Genomic DNA, 22,144 nt, shown 5'->3' with positions numbered 1-22,144 from the left:
AACATATTCCTCTGAAATCATGTTCTTGTCTGGTCAAACAGCTGCTTCACCCTCCTGCTGTGACTGTTCACACACAAAGCGAGCAGCAAAGCTCCTGTAAGAAGATTTGTGCGGATGGATTTAAGCAGTTGTCTTCTGATTCGTCTGCTCTGCTGATTTATTCCTTCAGTAGCGGGATCAGAACACAGCAGGGAAACTGATCTACATAATGCTACAGCAGCCTGGCCGTTTCAGTCCAGTACATGTAAAGAAATTGAAAGGAGGGGCTGGATGAAGCGGAATAAAGCAGGATCTGGTTACTTTGCGCAGCTTGGCTTTGGGTTTGGAGAGCGGAGCGCACCGCCGGCTCAGTGCAGAGAGTGAACGCGTCAGATAAGCGTCCTCACGCGGGAAAACAACTCTCACAGACTTCACCTGTAGCGCTCCTATATATCCCAGGCCTGCTGATACAGCTCATAAATGAAAACTACCCCGGTGGGAGCCGTTCTCTGCCGGACAAGGAGCCCGTCAGTCTGCGGCGCACGGCTGAACACCTGTCGATCATGTCGGACATCTCCACTGATTTTGACAACGACACGCGTCGACGGCTTCTGTCGCAAGACTACAACTTCCCAGCGCTAATATTCGGAATTTTGCTTATTAGTGATCATCACTGGTGGAAACGTGCTCGTGTGCCTCAGCGTGTACCTGGAGAAGGCTTTAAAAAACCACAACAAACTACTTCATAGTCATTTGGCGTTTTCAGACTTGCTGCTGGCGGTGCTGGTTCTGCCGCCTCTTCGTTTACGCAGAGGTAAGCCCCGACCTGCAGGAAGCCCAGGTAGATTATTGAACGAGGCTAGGGATGTGTGCTGTTGATATGTGTGCAGTGAGTGTCAGTGGTGTGCAGTGAGTGTCAGTGTGGATCAGCTGTGACTGGAAGCTTTAGACAGTAGGAAAGAATTTGGAACTAAATACTGAAGTTCATTCCTGCTCATCTTGCATTACACAGCAACAAAATAAAGTAAATATAATCAAAAATAACATCACAAAATAAAAAATACTAGTTCAGCTGCAGTTTGTCAACCAAGAGCAGCACCTGAGAGTTCTGCAGAATGTCGCTGGAAGACATAAAATGACTATAAAGACACGCAAAAAGAAAACAAAAGAAGCTAAACTGCCCAAAGAAACATGCTAAATGAAAACAAAATATGCAAAACTAAAGACACAGAAAACCACAACAAACGAAAAAGAGACAGCTCACAAAACGCGTAAAATGACAACAACGTATGGTCAAAACCAATACAAAGATCATAGCTGATTTCATGGCTAGTTACACTTGCACACATGTTACACTGCTCAGAGCAGTTTTTAGTTCGTAAAAAATATGAAATAGGAGTCTAATAATTATCACAATTCTCAGTAGAGGCACATATTTGAGATATTCAGGTTTAAACTATAAAAAGGATCAAGGCTTGAACTAATCTGATCCAGGAAGGTCGCCCATTAAACCCACCAGAGCCAGTGGCACAAAATAGAAGAAAGACCATACAGAGTCCTGCTGCCTCACTCACTTATTTAATGAGAGTTAATGAAGGAAAGGGCAGACACTGGGGATTCATGCTGGTTATTAAGAAAGGCATGATCCATGAATTACAATATTTTGAGTCATCTAGCCCTAGTAAAGTATTAAAACCTGTCTGTCTAAATATCTGTGTGGCTCAGAGCTGCCCTGCTTTGGCTTCCCCCTTAAGTCCTCTTAATTAGCTGTATTTGTGATCTTGTTACCTGCGGCAGCAGCTGCAGCCAGTTAATCTGCAGATTGTCACACCGGTGGTTCGTAGGCATGCTTGGATTAGAGAAGTCAGTCTAAAAGTTAAAACCTTGAATGTTCACCTTAACAGAAGTCAGGATAGGCGAAGTGTTTTACCAGAGGAATGTTTGTCTCAACACTGGTGGTGCAAGTGGATTAAACACATTTACTCTCAGATTTAGGGCAGCTAATCAATGGGTGTTTGTGTGTTTCTTTTGTTTCTGTGTGTGTGTGTGTGTGTGTGTGTAGTTCCAGGGTGGAGTTTGGTCCTTGAACATGCTGATATGTGACGGCCTGATGACCATGGATGTGATGCTGTGCACCGCATCCATATTCAACCTCTGTGCCATCAGCGTGGACAGGTATGTGTGCATTTGTCCGGACAAGGTTTAGATGAAGATATGAATCATCTCTCTGTTGTTACACGAGAGGGAGCTTCTATTTGTTTTTAACTGTGAGAAACAATGGAGGAAGGGAAGAAGGAATCCAGGTTAATCAGTTCAAATTTGAAAACAAGACTCAAATTTCATCAATAAATAAATCCGACCCCAGATACCGTGTTTAAGTATTCTTACTGTCGACTACACTTTCAAATCCTACTTGGCTCTAATGCGTGTCATTGTCCTGCACCGAATTTCAGCTGAGCTTTAATTAAGGTGTGAGCGGTCCGTTAGTTCAAAGTCAAGGTTGCCAAAACGATCGAGGTGTGAAGGGATGGAGTTGATTCTTTCACCTATTTCTTTTTATAAACAACTAAAGTGCTGCCTTTTCCCTGAATTTGTTTTAGGGAAACAAACATCTTGTTCACAAACTGTTACAAAGTAAAAGAATACACTGCTCCAAATTACAAAAGCTGAGTATGACATGCAGGGCAAATGCTGACTAGTTGACACTTTACAATCGCTCAAACCGACCAGGGGGTGAAGATTTAAGCAAATTCAACATGTGATTTGTTTCTTACACAATTCTACTCTTTTGTTTTGGTTTCACTTCTAGCAGACAAACACATTCAGGACTATCTGGAGAACACAGTGGAGCATTAGCAGCTAAAGTGAGAGACAGTGGAGCTGCATTGTATTGTTCAGGTTGACAGATACATGACTCCAATGTTGCTCCATGTCTGCTGGGTGCGTAGGCAGCTACTTGCACACATTTGCCATATCAACCTATAAGGTGATAATATGTCAATGTTGTGTTTATCGTTACGATGCCTCTTTGCTAAAATAAGCTAATGAAGTTTTTTCTAAACTTTGTCTAAATAATACACAGTGTAAAATGGCACAATTTAGATTTGAACTCATAAATGTCTGAATAACGAATGAGTAAACGAGATGATCAATCTGAGGAGATGTTTGATGCTCCGTGCTACTGACGGTTGGCAGTTTGATATGCAGCAGAACAAAAAGTACTACAAATTAAGCATATCTTGAATGACTAAATCATAACACTTAAATTGCACATTAGAAATCCCAGGAATCCTGTAAATACTTTAATGAAATATTAAAGCATTGAAGTGATTATAGATACTCATATCTCATATCTTATAAATACATAGAATTTAAAGAATGAGAAATAAATAATTATTAGGTATTCATTTAGTCTATTTGACATGTTCTTTAAAGTTTAAACCCTTCTTTCTTGTTTGCAGGTTCATTGCCGTGTCCATCCCACTAAACTACAACCGTAAACGTGTGGGACCATCGTCAGATCATCCTGCTGTCGGCCACCTGGCTGCTGGCTCTGGCCGTGGCCTCACCTGTCATCTTTGGCATCAACAACGTGCCTGACCGCGACACCAGCGAGTGCAAACTGGAGGACAACAACTATGTGATCTATTCCTCAGTCTGCTCCTTCTTCATCCCCTGCCCCCATCATGGTTTTGCTCTACTTCGGGGTTTTCCGCGGGCTGCGACACTGGGAGGTGACTCGTAAGGTCAAACTACGCAGCAGCATCGAGGCCTGCAGGAAGCTGCAGCACGCGGCCGTCTCCACCGCCCTCCCCTCGCTCACAGGCACCATCCCCGGGCCTCTGCCCATGCCTCTGCCCAGGATCATCGAGAGAGACTTGGCTCAGTCACGGCTAGACGATATGGGCGACTACATGCAGCAGGAGATTCCTTATCCCCGGCAGTACAGAGAGAACTCGGTGCCAACACTCTCGTTCAGCCAGCTGCACAGGAAGAAGAGAGCCAAGATCAACAGCAGGGAGAGGAAAGCTATGAAGGTGCTGCCTGTCGTAGTAGGTGAGTGTTCATGTTCTGCCACTCCTCCAATCAGAGGCTTTGATAACTTCATCTAAATACAGTAAAAACCTTCATTGTGCTGCTTGCGACAGGTGTAGTTCAAGCTGTGGTACAGGGGACGCTTTCACTAAAGCAATTTGTGAGCACAGCTTCTACAGTCAAGCTGGAATAATGCTTCCAGATCATCACTTGTGGCCGTACTCTGATGAAATGTTGGTTGTTGTCAGGATTGTTGCTCTCGAATTGGAGGTACATTTGTGAGCTCTTCGAGGTCGTCGCAGTCTCATGTACGGGTCATCATATGGTATAATATTTGTGATTAATGAAACGTGTCAAAATGATCTCATGCTCCAAATTGCACAGGCCAGAGTGAGAAAGTATTACAGATCCAGATGACGTCGACCAGCTGGTTATGAGAGTTAAAAGTCTCACATCCCGTCTGGATCGATCAGTGAAGAGGTTCGTCTGAGCCAAGTCAGAGAAAATATGTTACGGTAGCTTATTTTCTTCTGGTTTCTCATTGTTGGGCAGGTGTCAGTTAAAACAGTAATTAAGTTTAGCACCACAAAAGGTATAATATGTACATTTCCGTACTAAAACAACTAGATCTATGTTATAAAGTATATTTTGTTGAGTTCTCACATTATCACAAATGTTTCCAAAAATGTTCAAACAGAGAGAACAATCTGTTTCCTGTATGACGACTCTTTGTGCATGCGTCAGGAAAGGAATTGTTTTCACTTTTGAGTTCATCCTCAATCTCATTTAGTTAAAAACAATCGTGAGAAAATGGTATCATGAAGGCAGCATCGTGAAGTGTATCGAATCGTGAGTAAATCGTTTCATCCCTAACGGAAATCTATTAAGAGCCGTCAACAAGCATCCAATCAAAGAAAGAAAACATTTATTCAATCAGAACGGTTTGCTTAATGTCTGAGCGTGGTTATAGTCGGATGTCAGGCAGTGTGAGCGCCACCTTCGGGGTTCATTACTTACATGAAAACATTTCTGAGAGCCAAACAAACCAGCGAGCTCTTTCTTTTGGTTTCTCTTTAATATTTGTCACAAAATTGAACCATTCGGCAGACGACTCTCGGAAGGAAGACCTTATTGGTGTTTGTTTACTCAAGGAAGATGTTATAAAAAGTTTTGCTTTTCAAGAGAAAAATGTGTTTTCTGTGCTGTCAAGGGGCATCGTGCCTTTCATTATGGCCACTTGTGTATTTCAGTTATCTGTTTATTCACTGAAGCAGGAAATGGAAGTGAAATTGCTTGTGACAGTAGGTGATATGTTTTAGTGCTGAACAGTTCAATATGGTAATTACGACCCTGTTTAAAATTGGAACTGCAGCAGCTGTGTGTGGCGCTTGTTAATCAAATGATACCAGAAGATAAATTATAAACAGAATTCTCATATTTTCAATCCCAACAGCATCTCTCTCATTTCTTTAACATGTTGACCGATCCTAAGATGTTAACCTGCTGCCCGTTTTGAAAGATAAAATGGACTTTGGATTCTAGGGGTTGATCAAAACACTGGATTTGCTTTTGCTTGTCAACAGTTCAATTCATTTTCATTCATTTTTGTTTTGCAGCTCAGGTACTGGAAGTTCACGCATGTTCACTGTGAGTGTCTGGATAAAACCGTCACCTCTGACTTGCCGTCTCTTAACAAGAAGCAGCCATTATAGCTTAAAGCCCTCAATCCAATTATTGTGCAACACGTGATGTGAGACTCACACCGTGTCTCCTGAACACAAACAGGCTGACATCTGTTCTGGTTCCTTCTCTGTTTGGACCAATGACCCCACCAGAGATTACTCCGTTTTATTCTGTAACTACTATCCAATACATATGAAATATTGTGCAGTTCACTTAACGCGCCATCAGTATTCGGCAGAGGTAAACAACACAAGCATTAATAACTGCCGATATCTGACGACATTTCAACCTTTCATTTTTGTTTTATCCCCTTATTAAAACTCTGTACCCTCTTTATCACTTGCCTATTACGATTAGGGGTGGGGCGGGGGAGTCCATACAGCATAGTATCACAATAATTTGCGTGCCAATATTGTATCGATAACCAGACGTCAAGTATATCAATCTTTTATCATATAAACTATTAATATTGCAAATACAAATTAAACTTTTGGGTAACGTGTGCTTTTTCAGTCCACTAGATGGCGCTGAGTATTTTTCTGGTGAGGTCATGGGTAAAGACAGCGGGATAGGAAGGAAGCTGGTCAAAACAAAGATGGAGTCAGACTGCATAACATGTAGTTAAATGCAAAATATCGCAATATGTGTTTTCGCATATTACAAAATGTTAAAAGTCTTAATAAGATCGTATCGTGACTTAAGTATCGTGTAAATATCATTCTGTGGGGCCTCTGGTGATTCCCACACCTACAGTAAATATAATATGTATTTAAAGATAAGTATTTAAAAATAGTAAATGCTTCTCTCTCATCAGAAAGTCCTAACTCTATGAGTACACAAACAGGTTCCAAGATGAATACAAGACTGGTGTAAACTGCATGGACTCTGATTGGCTTAAGACTAGTTGTGATGTCATAAACCCCGCAGGTACGTCTAGGTGTCAAACTGAGATGTAAGGTGAGCACAGAGAAACTTCCCCCCTTCAGCAGATGACTGTGAAAACAACCAACATCATCCTGCACAGTGAAGCTCCAACATCACAGCAAAGCAACAATAAACAAAACACTGCTTTCATTAAATTGGTCTTTAAAAGGAAGTCTTTGTTTACACAGTTTTATATTTTTTAAATAATCTCATGTGAGAGTTCTAACCCTATTTGACCCCTAAAATGAAATACTCACGCATTTATCCAAAGGAAGTTGGCGTGACTCATAAAAAACTATGAAAAGAGTGTGTATAGAAAACATTAGACCCCAAGGCAGGACATTTAATAAACTAGATGAAGTTGGCACTGCGTTACAAGCATACTCTAAGGTACTTTCCAACACTCTCTGGGAGACTAACTAGTTAATCTGCAATATATATAATAATAATAATAATAATAATAATAATAATAATAATAATAATAATAATAATAATAATAATAATAATAATAATAATAATCTTTATTTGTATAGCACCTTTCATACAATAATTGCAGCCCAAAGTGCATACATAACAATTAGTACAATATTAGACAGAATAAGAGCATTTACAGTACAATAATCACAGAGTTGATGTAAATGAGTCTGAAGTACCATTATAGAAATAGCAGAATTAAAATAATATAAAATAACATTGGAAATCATGCCTAGTTTCCGTATCTGTGCCGTACTTAACGACCCTCCTGCTGGGAAATCACATTCATCACACCATCCTTGTAAATGTTTTAAACTATCAGCCATATTTTGAAAGCATGAGATCAACAATGGGCCCCTGTGGCCCTTCAACTGGTTTACTCCCTTTGCTACACATTGTTGGTAGTCTTCTTCATAAACAAACCCCAGTCTGTTATGTTTTATTAAATCTATCGGTTAAAGCCAGTTTATCTCCAATAATATTCTTATATATAGCAGATTAACTAGTTATATTACTTAGTATATATATATATATATATATATATATATATACATATATATATATCTGTGATAAGATGTAGGCCAGTAATATCTGGCATGCTTATTTATCAGCAGGGCTCCAGTAGCTAATAGCACACTGAACGACCTCAGACGTCAGCTGTTTGGTTCTTTTATGTGATTTTTTTATGCTGTTTGTTTGAACTTTTGTTGCTGTTATGTTTTAGGCATGTTGCTCATTTATGTGAAACTTTTTAATGCCGCTGTCTTTGCCTTATAAAAGATATTCCAAGGCTCAATGAGAGTATTCCTGGTAAAATAAAGGTTAACATTTTTTAAATTCAATTAAAATTGTCAGGTAAAAATCAAGTGTGCCGTTAATTAGATCTCCTGTCTTGTTTTTGTGCCTAAAATACTATGACAGAACTACACACACAGAACCGATCACTGACACGGATCCTCCATCTAACATAGTTTTATACGAGCTGGCCTGAATGCATCTTATGAATAAGACTTGAAGCATGATATCCTACTGACAGTACAGCTGTGGCATATTATGCAAAGTCCTCCAATCTCCTGTAACGAGACATAAATCACATCCATCAACCTCTCAACACAAAGCTAATAAATAGCTCGGATCCGTTTTATCACCAACATGTGCTGACACCCGAGACAAATGGCTTCAGTTTGATTCAGTGACACGGTTATTCATAGTCCTCGCTGATCAAGGAAACTAAGCTCATTAAGGGCGGGCTATCATTTGCATCTCGACTGCTTGAGCAGAGGGCTCACCGGTGTTTGCTCGAGAGTCAGACCTCCGGTTTTAGTTTGAGGAGGGGCTGTTAATCATGTCTTCACACTCAGGACTCTAAAGTGGACAGTAAGAGCAAAATGACCTTCAAATCTCTCTGTCCCCGTGTGGTCAGAGGGCCGTTCCTCAAGGTTTCAGTCCGTGTTGATTTAGAATTTGTAAATGAATAGAAACAATGCAATTGTGTTTAGAGTTCAGCCATCTGGAGTCTTGTTGTGGATATAGAATTGTGTATGCAATGGAAAAAAACATTAATGCAGCATTTGTTCCGGGAGTGTCACCACAGACAGTTTGCTCTACTGCAAATATATAAATATTGCAATACTTTCATCAGTGGAACTTAGACTCAATCACCATTGTGTTGTCTCATTCGGCGATAGATAGTAACTTTGATACATAAAACTTTTCTGCCTTTGTATCTTTATCCTTCCTTCACAATCCTCTTGTGAGAGAGAAGAGGAAAAAAGTGTCACGAAATCCAAAGTTCATCAAATACCCCACAGCAGTAATGTGTCAAATTGAAATTATGAGACAGCAGGGTCATTACATTTCTACTTCGTCTCTAATGAAGTCAGCGTAGTCGTGAATCATTTAGTCATGCTGTCAGTTCCCAATGAAACGCATCGTCTTCATCTGACACCTTTCCCGTGGAAGCTGGATGTTCGGGCGGGACAAAACACAAAAAACGAGAAATTAATGAGATCAGTTACGAGGAGACGGGGACTGATCTTTGAGAAGAGACGGGTGAAGGGATGGGGTTATTAAAATGTAAAGTTATATTTTCTGCCTGCAATTACAGCATGAGGTCGTCTATAAAAGTTATATTCTCACGTTCAGCCTGACACTTATGTTCGATAGGATGGTATATTAAATCATTGAGAAAGAGTCGAAACAGAGCTTTGCAGCTGTAGTGGTAGTTTTGGAAACGTGGACATTTGAGTTTGTACTTTGTAATGAAAGCTTGTTGAACTCTGTACTTTGTTAAGTTTGAACATTTATGTTTCTGCCTCTAAACATTTTGCAAAATTGTACATTCAATTTCATGTTTGCAAGCTTTCACCTACAGTCCATCTTGTTCACTTGTGTGTTCGGGTCGTTCAACCTTTAAAACTGCAATCTGGTTTCTCACTGAAGCAGCTCTAAAGTATATTAGTCAGAAGTGTCCTGCCCTCTCGCCCGGGTGAATCCTGCATTTTCTTTACACAGTTCTGTGTACAAAACCTCCTCATGTAGTAAATTGGTGTGGAGTGTGTGAGATGTTCGCATCGCATGACTTGTAAAATAAAGCTTGCAGGCATGAAACTAAAAGCACAAAGTTATAAAACACAGTTTCCAGGCAGAAACTCACATCTTCAGACATACATATATTTGTGTTGTGACACAGCAGCACAGCTGTCCACAGAGTTTTAAGTGCAGTCGTGTGTTTTCATCTTTGATTGATAAGCGACGTGTTTCTACACCGGAACTGATCATCACGTTGATTAAACTGACTTTGCAGTTTAAGTACTTCTACTTTGAGTATTTTCACTACAAATATTGTACTTTTTACTGCCTTTCGTTTATTGGATAACTTTAGTTACTTTTCAGATTAATAAAACAAAGTGTCAATCATGCCTATGATTTGTCATTATACAATAAGATACCCAGCGGTAAATAAAATAGTTAATATTAGCTCCATATTTAGCAGCTGCAACATCAAAGTGATGAACACATTTATGCATCAATGATTATAATCCAATAATATAATATAAATCATTCTGAAATGGGATTTTATGCATCACGAGTACTTTTACTTTTGCTACTTGAAATATATTTTGATGCTAATACTTTTGTACTTTTACTTGAGTAAATGTTTTGAATGCAGGGCTTTAACTTGAGAGTATTTCTAAACTTTAGGATGGCTACTTATACTCAAGTACGTAAGATCTGAGGACTTCTTCACCCCCGACAGAAGGTTTGGTGTGATACACAACCGCAGCACTCACAGTTCAACACAGAAAGTTTTGATTACAATAATCTATTGAAACAGAAACTTCCATATTCATTTGCCTTTTGATAAAACATGTTAATGTTTAACCAATTCTGTTTTTCTTATAGATTTGGGTTCAAAATGCACCAACTCAATGAAATAATTTTATTTTTGTTGTTTGACAATCCTTCTCTACAAACAACTTAAAAAACTTGGCCACAAAGCCCAAAGAAGAAACAGGATTGTTCTCCTTGACAAGAAGACTGCTGTGCCAACATTTAAATTGCTTTGAGCCCTCTGACAGTACACATTGTTGATTTATGTAATTTTACTGATCCTGCCAGCAAAAACAAGAATGATGATATAAAGAAGGCTTAATTAGTTAGAGAATATCAACCCCCGAATGCACATTGTCACGGTTTTTGTGAAATATGGCGTCGCATTATTTAGCTTCACGCCTGGCTCTCGGAGGATGAATGTAAGCACGACACAAGAAGCTGCATACAGAAGTGAATCTGTCACTTTCTGTTCAAAAAGTCTGGCTCTTATTATTTAAAATGAAACCTTGATGACTAACTGTAATCTTCATATTTTCATGCAGGTTGCTTCCTGTTCTGCTGGACTCCATTCTTCGTGGTGCACACGACGCGAGCCATCTGTCTGACCTGCGACATCCCTCCCGGTCTCATGAGCACCGTCACCTGGCTGGGCTACGTCAACAGCGCTCTCAACCCCATCATCTACACCATCTTTAACACAGAGTTCAAGAAATTCTTCAAGAAATGTTTCCGCAGCTGCTGCTGACGCCAGACTTCCCTCCACAGACGCTAAAGGAAGGAACTGGGAGGTCATGAAAGATTGGAAAGTCCGAGTCTTCCAGTTTGGCCAGTCAATTTCTAGGCTGCCAGCTCGATGTGGATGGTTGATCGTGTCTGGCCAACAGGAAACATATGCTTTAACACTGTTACTGGTGATATATATTACATTTCTGGGTCCATTTTATCATTTGGGGATTTACTTTGTTGATCCTCTGGGATTACTGCCCAATCTAAATGATGATGTTGGGGCGCAAAGCTGCAGAAAACATTTATGCAGACACAGAAACTCTCCTGCCTGCGGGGAGCTTTCACCACTTCCAGTCTGTCTGTACAGCTTTACTGTACATCAGCCTTGGTTGAGGTTATGGTCTGCAGGTCCAGTGAACAATGTGCGATCTGTACTGAGTGTGGTCTGCCTGAAAGGATCGACTCAGGGCGACAGATACGCTTCAACAGACCAGAATATCAAACAGCTGAAAGCAGCTACATGACAAAAGAAAATCCTTTAATATCAGCCATTGATTCTTACTTTATTATAGCCTATACCCTTAAGCTGCCTTCACATGATCAGCGGTAGAACAGCTGTGCTGGTTGTGCCGTCGTCTTCCTTCGGAGAGAGCGGTGTTGCCCGACGAAGCGGAAGCGCTACCTTTGCTCAAAGTTCAAATCATTTCAACTTTGCTGCTGACCATTCAAAGCTCAACCAATGAGATGACAGCTGTATGAAGCGGCACGGGCAAGCAGGGGAGGTAACCATAGAAACTAACTACCGAGCGTACCCCTTCATGTGAAGGCAGCTTTAAAGAAATGTTTGTTTCATCCAACTCTTGGCAAGAACATGAAAGTTCTTCTGGGAAACGCCCAAAATGTCCAATCGATCAACGAGTAGAAGGCGAAGAGGCCGGCCGGAGGAAAGTGTCTCATCAACAGACTGTTGTTACATTACAGGTCACACCAGTCATCTGAAGCGTGATCCAGAAGTATGGAGGATAAGGTGCAGCTTTTCCTTTAGAGATCAGTGACTTCTTCTGTGTTTAATCAGTGAATTGGTCGATAATGCGGAACATGGCACATTGGAACCAGCTCACCATGAATGTTTAAAGTCGTTTTAACATTGTGCACTGGTAAAAATCATTCATACAATATTAAGTAGCAATATGCCTTAACATTCAAAGAATGTTCTTTCAGTATGTCGTGATAAAAGTGAAACTCTCAACATACTAAGGATTTCATGAATATATCTGCTGTTCAGTTTCATATATAAACTTTTTCAGTATAATTCACACATAATGTCAAAACCTTGAGTGGACACTCATCAACACCCTTCAACACAGAGGCGGAGGAGTCTCTCCGTTGCTTTCTCTGCTTTTCTACCTGCGTAATATGACTCATTCTAGTGCTGAGAAGATGACACATTTAAGTTGTAAAAGTTATAATAAATAGCACAAAGGAGGAGGTGAACATCTTGTGCTCCTCTGATAAGTGTTTAAGGAGCATGTTCTTTCCACGCTTAGGAAAGAACAGTTGATCTTCTCACTCATTATTTTACTATGGCAATTTATTCCTGTCACCATGACAAAAAAATATAAATACAAAAACATTGAATCGTTTTATCAATCAAATCTTTTCTTGTTATATGTTTTTATAACTGTGAAGAGGATTTCCTTAAAATAAGAAACTTGAATTGTTCTAATGAAAAAGGTGATCAAATGTTGTTGTAATGGCGGCAGTAATACATTGCAGTATGTTAACACTCATTCCCAGCTTCAAATAATCTCATTTCCTTCCAAAACTTTCATTTCTGCCACAAGTAATACTTAATGTGATACCTACTGATCAATAAGATTATTGTACATCTATAAAATCAGCAACACTGTAGACGTAATTAATTATTTATTTTTTACTGAGTGATGATGAAAAATGTCTTTAAAAAATGTTTACATGATTATGAATGAAACCTTTAACTTGCTATAATAGAAAACTAAATGTGCGTAAAGCATTTCCAGATTGTGTCTTGATAACGTTGCACATTAGAGTTATTATAACCTTGTGTCAATTTTGTAAAAAAGTTGTTTCTATGTTCTGAAACTGAAAGTATTCTCGACTGCAGGATGGCTTATATTGAAGCCATTTATTCAATGACTGCCTGTCCCCACAGTATGTATGTCTGGTTACTGACTGTGCCTATTGTATGCCATATCCACGTTTTATGTGGAAACCTTTCTACATTGTGTCATCTTTCTAAATGTTCCAGTGGCCTTCGGCTGAAAACTAATCAGCTCAGTTTGAGGTCGATGTGGTTGAAATATCTTGTCTTTTTATGTAAGATGGCTTCATGTACTAGAACACATCACGCTGGGCAAACAGACCGTTTAATTTAAAAAGGCTGAACCACGGTCCGATGCCAATTTTAAAATCCCATTTATCGCATGGACACATTGTGAGACAAAAGGCCCCTGGACACAAGCAGGTGAAAGGTTCCCAACACTACTACATACTGTAGCAGCAACACACCCAGGCACAAAACGTGACGTGGCCGCATGATTTGTAGTTGTTTTATGTCTCGTTCTGGTTGTTCTGCATCTTTTTGTGGTTGTTTCTGTATTCTTACTAGTAGGTTTATACAGCCAACTCACAACAGCCTGTCTTGATGTGTGGGACATTTAATTATACAAAAATAAAAGTTACAAATCTTTTATCATGTACAGTAGTTTACGTGTCACTTACAGCCTTCTGGTATGAATCTGCACATAAAACCCCTTAAAATTAACAATAAACTTTGAAAGTAAAGCAAAACTCACTCAATGTTGGCATTGCTGTTGAACCACATATTTGCAGACACCTGATATATTTTCTTTGATGCAAGTTCATCAATTCCTCTTCAGCTATAACTGGGCGAGCCTAAATGAATTGGGAACCTAAATCAATATGCGGGCCGGATCAAAATTAGCAAGGAACCGTATTTGGACCTTGATTTTCACACATAGGCCTACACTAGTGACTAAAAATACAAATTTAGATGATCGCTGCTTTGTCCAGTGGAACTGATGGCAAACCCAATTCAAACTGGAGAAACCTTTTGAAAACATAAGATAAAAAAACACAAAACGGTGAACTTATACTTATAACTTGCAGTTATTAACGTCATTAGTAGCATAAACAAATGACAGCAAAGCAGTGGGAAGGATTTGAAGCACATAGACACGTGCAGCACACATGAATGAAAGGGGAAAGTTTCCTTGCACTAGATGATATCATGCGGTGAAAAAATACTTTTTTTTGTTACAGAGATGTCAGCAGCAGCAGGAGGGGGGGGAGGTGAAAATTGCAGCGAGGTGCGAGTCGGCTTGAAAAAACTGAAGCAGGTGCTGAATTTGATCAAACCTGTTAAAAATCTGCGCGACTGCAGAACCCCAAAGAACACGGGCATGTCGAGCTCACAATGAGAGACGTTTCTCAACTGCAATAAGTCACAATGGATTGAGCTCACACTTCATCACCTGGTATAAGACATCTTGGGGAAAGTAGAATGATGGAAATAGACTATACATGGACTTCATTATCCGGGATTTTATCATATTTGGGGGGGAAACATTTACATGAGACATTAGAAACCTGGGTAATAATACCACCGTATGGTTTCTGTGCAGGTTTGTCTTTGAATCTTACACATCCAGCAAATCTGTCATTTCTGGATCGACTCACCTAAACAGTTGAGAATGAATCTATTGAATCTTTGCAGTCTGGATTCAACTTCTCCATCTAATCTTTAGTGATAGAAGCCCAGAGAGACACATAATGTATCCTGTGCCTCACCAACTTTAGCATGTGGATCATCATTACATTGTTTATTACACTTCGACATAACTCATGTTTCAGTCGCAGAGAATGATCAGAAACCAGGACCAGCACAGTATCCCCGATTGAATTGACCAGATTTGTGTGTGTGTGTGTGAGTGTGTGTGTGTGTGTGTGTGTGAAGTCCCTCTTGGTAACAAGTAGCTTTAATTTGTGATTTATTAAATCAAGTTTCATGATTAAAACTTAAGAAATGTCTCCACTAAAATAGACTTTAGTAATGTTAGTAATCAGTGTGCAATCTAAAGCAATCAACGAGGTAAACAGGAAGTCATCAGAAGCTGTTCCAAAATAACAGTTTCAGGGTGTCACACAATATGGTACATTTAACAGCAAATCCTTTATATATGTGGGTATGACTGCTTTATGTATGTATATAAACATAGATACATATTTTTGAGTGCAGTTTATACAGTGAGAGGATGCTAACTTCACTGATGACGTCTTTTTTATTTGGTCATTTAGACATGAAACGTTTTAGTTCCACTGCCATTTGTTAAGTTGCTCTGATTCAGTTTTACTTAAGACCTTGTAAAACATATTACATATAACATAGATTCACTTTTATTTTTTTCTGCAACATCCTTCTCTCCTTCAGAATTATTGAACAACCACCACCTAAAGCAGGGGTCGGGAACCTTTTTGGCTGGGAGAGCCATAAAAGCCAAATATTTTTAAATGTATTTCCTTGAGAGCCATATATTTAATAAAATCCGAGTACTAAAAGAGGTATCAGTGTTTCCCCTACCATTAGTGCAGGATTCAGAAGATGCAGCGGGAGAACTGTGCGGGTGAGCTGACGGTGTATCACCGCATCACACACCAGGAAGCGCTGTGTCGTAAAGCTCTGGAGATGGAACATGTAACAAGCACCGTAACACAGTCAGGAAACTTTATAAGAGTCAATGTAAGTCTCTTCCTGAGGAGATACATTCTGAACATGGCGGTGCGATGGCTCAGTCGAGGGAAAGTGCTGAATAGATTTTTCGAGGTGCGTGAGGAAATCTGGCCGTTTTTGGAAGCAAAGGGAAACAGCTTCAGGGCCGTGTGATCACGGACATGTATGATGCCGAGCTGCCTGTGGGAGACTCGGATGCAGAAGGAAACTTTGGTCACTACGTGTTTCCAAACACTGACAAACATCTCCCCCGCTGTGTTCCCGACTGCGCATGAACTGCTCAGCAATCCGTTTGCAGTTGACATGGAAACAGCACATGTGAACATCCAAATGGAGCTGATTGACCTCCAGTGTAACGACACACTCAAGGCAAAGTGTGACTCTGTGTGCGCTGCAGTTTCCAAGCTTCACCCCGAAACAATGCCTTAATGTTGGCCCTCTCTGTGATTGAGTTTGACACCCTGGTCTACTGCTTGCTTTGCGCAGTTTCTCCTGAGCTGTTTCGCGAAGGGCAGGGCTCTGCCCCCTACACACACATACACACACACGCACGTGCGCACACAGTTACAGTCAGAGACATAGTGGAGGAAAGGAGAGGGGAAAACTAAAACAAAATCCACTACTAAATGTTTTACTTTAAAATGACACAGTATAATTATTTATTACTTGTTAAAATGTCAGCTCCAAATTGTCTGCGAACCATATCGCGTCATCGAAAGAGCCACATATGGGTCGTATATGGCTCGCGAGCCACATATGGGTCGTATATGGCTCGTGAGCCACATATGGGTCGTATATGGCTCGTGAGCCATAGGTTCCCGACCCCTGACCTAAAGAAATGTTTAAACAGGACTTTTTGCCACACTAAAGGCAGTCCTCTGGCTCCCTCTGCTGGTTTAGAATACCACCAAATCCCATGAAAAGAATAAAACCAACAGTTAATGTATCTACTAAAAAGTGTTGTGTGTATCAAAGCCTGATATATCTTCTCATATCTTTTATTAAATCGCATCAATGAGCCACACTGCTGCACTGTGTGACATGTTCCTTCAATACCATGAACACACACACTGTACTTCATTTTGACTCCCACACACACACCGTCCTGCTGCCACAAATACTCACTAGAGCACCAAGTGTGGATTCATCCGCCGCTGAATATAGTCCCCAACAAATGCTTTATTTACTCTGTTTATGCAAAGAAGAGTCAGTCCTGAAAAACCTAAAAAGCTAAATTAACATTCTAATTCTCCTGTTTTCCGTTTCCTTAAATATGTATATCTTTTTTAAGTTTTTAATATAAATTCCACTGTAGCAGCAATTTTCAGTAGATCATCAAGGTTGTCATTGCATTTCTTACAAAGAGTTTAGACACATTTCAAAAAGTTACCTAATAAATATAATAAAATAAATAAATATAATATTGCACTTCTTTGTTATATATATATATATATCAACATGGTGAATCAACTGCACAATATATTCTTTTGCACACAGACACCTGGTTTGATTTCTCCACCACATTATCCTTGCGTGTCACTTGCCTGCATTCTAGCGATATGATTTGACGGAGAAACATTTCTGTATTTCTTTTGTAGCGGCTCCATATTTGCTTATCTGTGAGTTTCTAGTGATATAACCAAAGATCCGAGTACAACCACTTTCAGTCTGGCTTTAGTCTTGCAGTGTTGGTGCGTCACAGTGAGTGCTGTGAATAAAGTCAAACCTCCAGCTTAATGTGGTGAAATCGTCACTCTTCTGTCTTTGTTGCAGCCTGCAGATCAAAGTACACACAATAACACCAGTGAACGTATCAGTGTGCCTCCTTCTGTTTTTAGAAAAATAGCTCATCCAAAAATCACTCGTATATTATTGCAAGAATTATCACTGTATCACCCTGTAATGCTTTGAATATAGTCACACCATTTCTGTTTTTACTTTAGAGACGATCGCTGCGCTCACGACACGATGCTAAAGATACAAGGCCAAAAACATCAAATATTGATAAAGAGAGGATCGGCACACTTAGTGACACTATTTAATAAAAAGCCAAACGTTTGTACTAAAAAGTTAATACTAAATTAACTATGGATATATTAATAAAAATGAAGAGATCTATCACCGAACTCTTTCAGCTCATTGTTTTGGTTTTACCCAAAAGGTTAATGGGAACTCTGACATAGAAGAGTTATAATGTAAATGTGAGCTTGTAACCAAAAAAACAAAACTCACTTTCCCAGCACCAGCCTCCATCAGAGCGTCCAGCTCCTGAGTCCAGCCGAGGGCATCCACCAGGGCTTTCACACCGCTGACCACGTCACCCAGCTGCACGACGTCATGAGGCCAGCGGCGCCACGCGAACGGACCCACCAAGTCCCGGTTGATGAGCAGTCGGGGAACAGAGCTGCGCACCTCTCCCGCCAGACTGGCGAAGGGCTCCACCTGCAGTCAAACAGCAGCTTTTGAAGTATGTTGAATTGTTTTTGTAAGCTGCAATAAATATAAACTTACTGTTTTAAAAAGAAATGGTGGGGTATTGTGCCATTATTAGAGATTTAACAGTGGAGATGAGGAAAGTAAACAGACGGAGAAAAAAAGGGCAAGGCAGGCAACTTAAATTGCTGTTGCCTCCAACGACAGCAATTTCATTTGATGGCTTTATGTAAAATTATGAAGAATTACTACGACCAAGAACATTAACCCAAACAATAAGACGTGTATTTTTACCATATCAGCTATTTACATTATAAAGTACAACTATTGGACGATAAATGCAATCATGTATTTTGTTGTATTTTAATTTAAAAACCACAAACATTTGAGTTCTTACTTCCTGCTACACCTGTTAGCAACAGAACATCACACCCCGTCGCTTTATAATATACAAATTGCAATGTTTAAAGTAGTAAGAATTAAAAAAAGTTGCACCCTGGTGGCTGTTGGAATATATAGTTTTTTGTTGTTCTTTTTTTTTATTTTATCAAAACTTTGAAGCGGGCGTCCTGTCAGCATCTTCCCTGTAAACTGTTTATTGAAGGCAAAAATGGAAAAAAGATCATTATTTTAAAAAGAAGAGATTTTTCACATAATACAGAATCAGTTTTTATGTTTGTTCTCTATTTTTGAACCCGTCCCTTCTCAAGTCATCTCTCAACCTAAAATATTGTTTCAGCAGGATGAACATCAGATTACAGGGACATGATGGCGTTTGAAGCAGGTGGCACTCACCTCCAGTGAAGTTCCCATGACGATCAGGAGGTCTGCCAGTGGGAAGTCTGTGAGGTACTTGAAGAAGTGATGTGGAAGCTCCTCCCCAAATAACACAATGTCATGCTTTACTATGCCCTTACAGGCGGTGCACTTTGGGACCATCCCTCCCATCACATCCGACTGATGAAACACGGAAACAAGTTGGAAAATTAATAATAAACACTAAATTATATCTGGCTTTTAATCACAAATTCAAACATGGCTCAATGGTACAACTGTATAAAATGAATAAATACTAAATTATCATCAATTAGGATCCTACCAATTGTCTAAATAATAATAACAATTATTAATAATAATAATAATAATAATAGAATATATATTATAATAACAATAACAACCAGCGTATCTGATGTGAGACCTTTTTAATAAAGTAGAAACATTTAAACGTTTAAAATGACATCAATGTTAAGATAAAATATAAAAGTTCTTTATAAACTAACATTACAATAAAATCTTTACATTTTAAGTTTGGGGAATGTGCTTAACATAGCATGATATGTATAAGTGTAGAGTTAGTGTTTGGGTTAAAACTCACTCGCAGCTCCTCTCCCTCATATTTCTTCAGGCAGACTGTGCAGGTGGCGGTGGCAAATGTACCGTGAGCCTCCACCAACATCTCAGGAGGAATCCCTGCCACTTAATACACAAGCAAACATGCACAATGGCTTAAAATGACTCAATGATGTGTAGTAATATCTTTATTGTATCAAAAACAATGCCAAAAGCAGAAGCAAAGAATATAAATAAATACATCTTTCCAGCCCGTCGATGTTCTGTGTGTACATCCTGAGGAGCTGGCTCTTCTTGTGGAGCAGCCGTACAAAGTAATGTGTCAGATTGGGCTGATAATTCCCTGGATACAGATCTTTGGCCAGGGCGAAGAAGGGATTAGGGTTTTGATGGAAAAAGTTGATCTCGAATATCGCCTCGGCGTAAGGCAGGTGGTACTGCTGCAGGTTGTCATAGAGACCGCTGCCTGGAGACCTGTTAGGGGATAGTCTTCTGAATACAGCTGATAGTCACAGGTTTATAGAAATACTAGAAACCATTTCTAACCCTTCTACCTGAAATCTGGGATTCCACTAGGCGTGCTGATCCCGGCTCCGGCCATCACCACCACCCGCTTGTACTGCTGCTCTCTGATGTTCTTGGCGAGGTCCTCCAGGGTCTGCTGCTTCTCGACTGCACCGCCACCACGAGAGAAAAACCTTCTAGTCCCATTCCACCAGGGAAGATGTGTTCTTCTGCAAAGAAGAAGAAAAACTAAGACGAAGGAGTTTGTGATCAGGAATGTGATTGTACTCCACAAAGATGCACATAAACAAGAGATTTAGCAGAAGGATCACAGTCAGTGTGCAGCAACCCTGGAGCACACAGACTCACTCTAACCACCTGAGCCCTCGTGTTCCCACTACTCCACTTAAGTTTTTAGATAACATATATCTTACATCTCATGGTTTCAGAACTCCACTAAATCTATATCAAGCCTCATGTGTTACTTACTCATTTACAAATACTTTATGCACTTTTCTGCACAATTAGAACTGCAGAATTGAGTGCTCTACTCGATTAACCTATTAGTGCATTAATAGAAAAGTAATTGGCAACCATTTTGATAATCGATTTCATGAACTTGCCAAAAAAGGCCAAAAGTATCTGGTTGCAGCTTCTCAAATGTGAATGTTTTGTGGTTACCTTCGTCTTCTACAATTGTAAACTGGATATATTTGGATTGTTCACAGTTGGTCAAACAAACAACACATTTGAAGAAGGGAACCTGCGATTACCTATTTTTCACCATTTTAAAATAAATTTCCAAGAAGAATAGCAAACATTTGACGGTTCCTAACAAACAAAATTGTGGGATATGGTTCCGTCATTACAATAATGCATGATTAATATGAATACATTGCCCTACGTGCAGATATAGCATTTCTCTGGTATGCAGTGATTTCCTCAGTGTGAGGTGTTACAGTGTTGTGATCCTCATTTTAATGTCTAATTTGGAGATGCCAAACATGTAGAGCACTTGTAAAATGCCAGGAGCTTGGTGTCTGGCACACTGTGAAAACACTCCACTACAAGTAAAAGCCCTGCATTCAAGTATATTTTAGATTTTAGTTTGAAGGGTATGTAAAATTGTAATCTGATAGGCAACTAAAGCTGCCAAACAAATGCAGTGGAGTAAAAAGAACAATATCTGCCTCTGAAAAGTCGTGGAGTAAAAGTATAAAGTTAGCTAAATAAAATAAAGTACCTCTAATTTGTACTGCTAAATGTTACATTCCACCACTGCTGTCTGGTGAGGAAGTGTGTGTCCCTGAGGATGAAATACCTGCACAGAGGTGCTGCTGCACCTGCTCCTTCACCTGGATACAAACTCCTTTGACCCAAGCCTATAAAAAAAAACAAAGCAATAGTCACAATTATTGATCATAAAACACTTATTCTCGTTTACTCATAACGTTGTCTGTGCACTAACCGTTTGCAGAGAGCGCCCTGCTTGTTCCCGAGCACAGGTGCAAACAGCAAAGTCTGACAGGCGATATTAATGAGGAGCTCGCCAAAGAAGCCATAACACAAACTAAACGAACCGCAGATTGCTCAGTAATTATTACCGGAGAGGACTCATACACACACACACAGCTGTCAACGCATCTTCTCCACCTTTAATCAGATAAATGATGCCTGTCGAAAATACTGCTTGTTGTGGTCCATTGACCTCCTTATGACATGGACGCAGTAACCTTACTGTACAATATAGGTTAGCTAACTTTAGCCACACAAAACAGCTCGGTCGTTAGCGACCAAGTTTGGTCACCTATCTTGTTTGATTATCCCCGTTAATTATTAATAAATATAAAGTTTATTTCTGCCAAGAAATCTACTTTAGTGTCACAACAAATGTCAGCTAACATTAGCTAG

At 39.7% G+C, this 22,144-nt stretch overlaps 1 protein-coding gene and 1 pseudogene across 2 annotated transcripts; one reads left to right on the top strand and one right to left on the bottom strand.

Annotated features, from left to right (window-relative positions):
* The first annotated feature begins 542 nt into the window (after positions 1-542).
* Positions 543-11,176, top strand: LOC115027039 (D(4) dopamine receptor-like; annotated as a pseudogene).
* On the bottom strand, positions 8,921-22,141 carry sirt3 (sirtuin 3). 2 transcript variants are annotated; one of them, XM_029460072.1, is made up of 8 exons: positions 21,702-22,141; positions 21,555-21,615; positions 20,284-20,463; positions 19,971-20,203; positions 19,755-19,855; positions 19,175-19,336; positions 18,179-18,388; positions 8,921-9,057 (listed from the first exon to the last, which is right to left on the bottom strand). In XM_029460072.1, the coding sequence occupies exons 1-8, from the start codon at positions 21,793-21,795 to the stop codon at positions 9,007-9,009; spliced, it is 1,092 nt and encodes a 363-aa protein (XP_029315932.1). In that variant the 5' UTR covers positions 21,796-22,141; the 3' UTR covers positions 8,921-9,006. The 2 variants fall into 2 exon arrangements, with proteins under 2 accessions (XP_029315932.1, XP_029315941.1); XM_029460081.1 differs by lacking the exon at positions 8,921-9,057 and adding an exon at positions 16,729-17,720 and having other exon boundaries at positions 21,702-22,136.
* Between the last annotated feature and the right edge of the window lie 3 nt (positions 22,142-22,144).

The sequence above is a fragment of the Cottoperca gobio genome, chromosome 3 (assembly GCF_900634415.1).
Source record: "Cottoperca gobio chromosome 3, fCotGob3.1, whole genome shotgun sequence".
Taxonomy (NCBI): domain Eukaryota; kingdom Metazoa; phylum Chordata; class Actinopteri; order Perciformes; family Bovichtidae; genus Cottoperca; species Cottoperca gobio.
The sequence above is the reverse complement of the archived record's forward strand: the minus strand, read 5'-3'. Positions and strand labels throughout refer to the sequence as shown.

Bases quoted from the DNA above. Each gene is read 5' to 3' on its own strand.
- sirt3 (XM_029460072.1), bottom strand. From the start codon at position 21,795: ATGGCTTCTTTGGCGAGCTCCTCATTAATATCGCCTGTCAGACTTTGC. The intron at 19,856-19,970 runs GTATTTATTTAT...TTGTGTATTAAG, and splicing joins CATCGACGGGCTGGAAAGAT to TGGCAGGGATTCCTCCTGAG. The intron at 9,058-18,178 runs GTGAGTTTTGTT...CCGAACATCCAG, and splicing joins TGGAGGCTGGTGCTGGGAAA to CTTCCACGGGAAAGGTGTCA.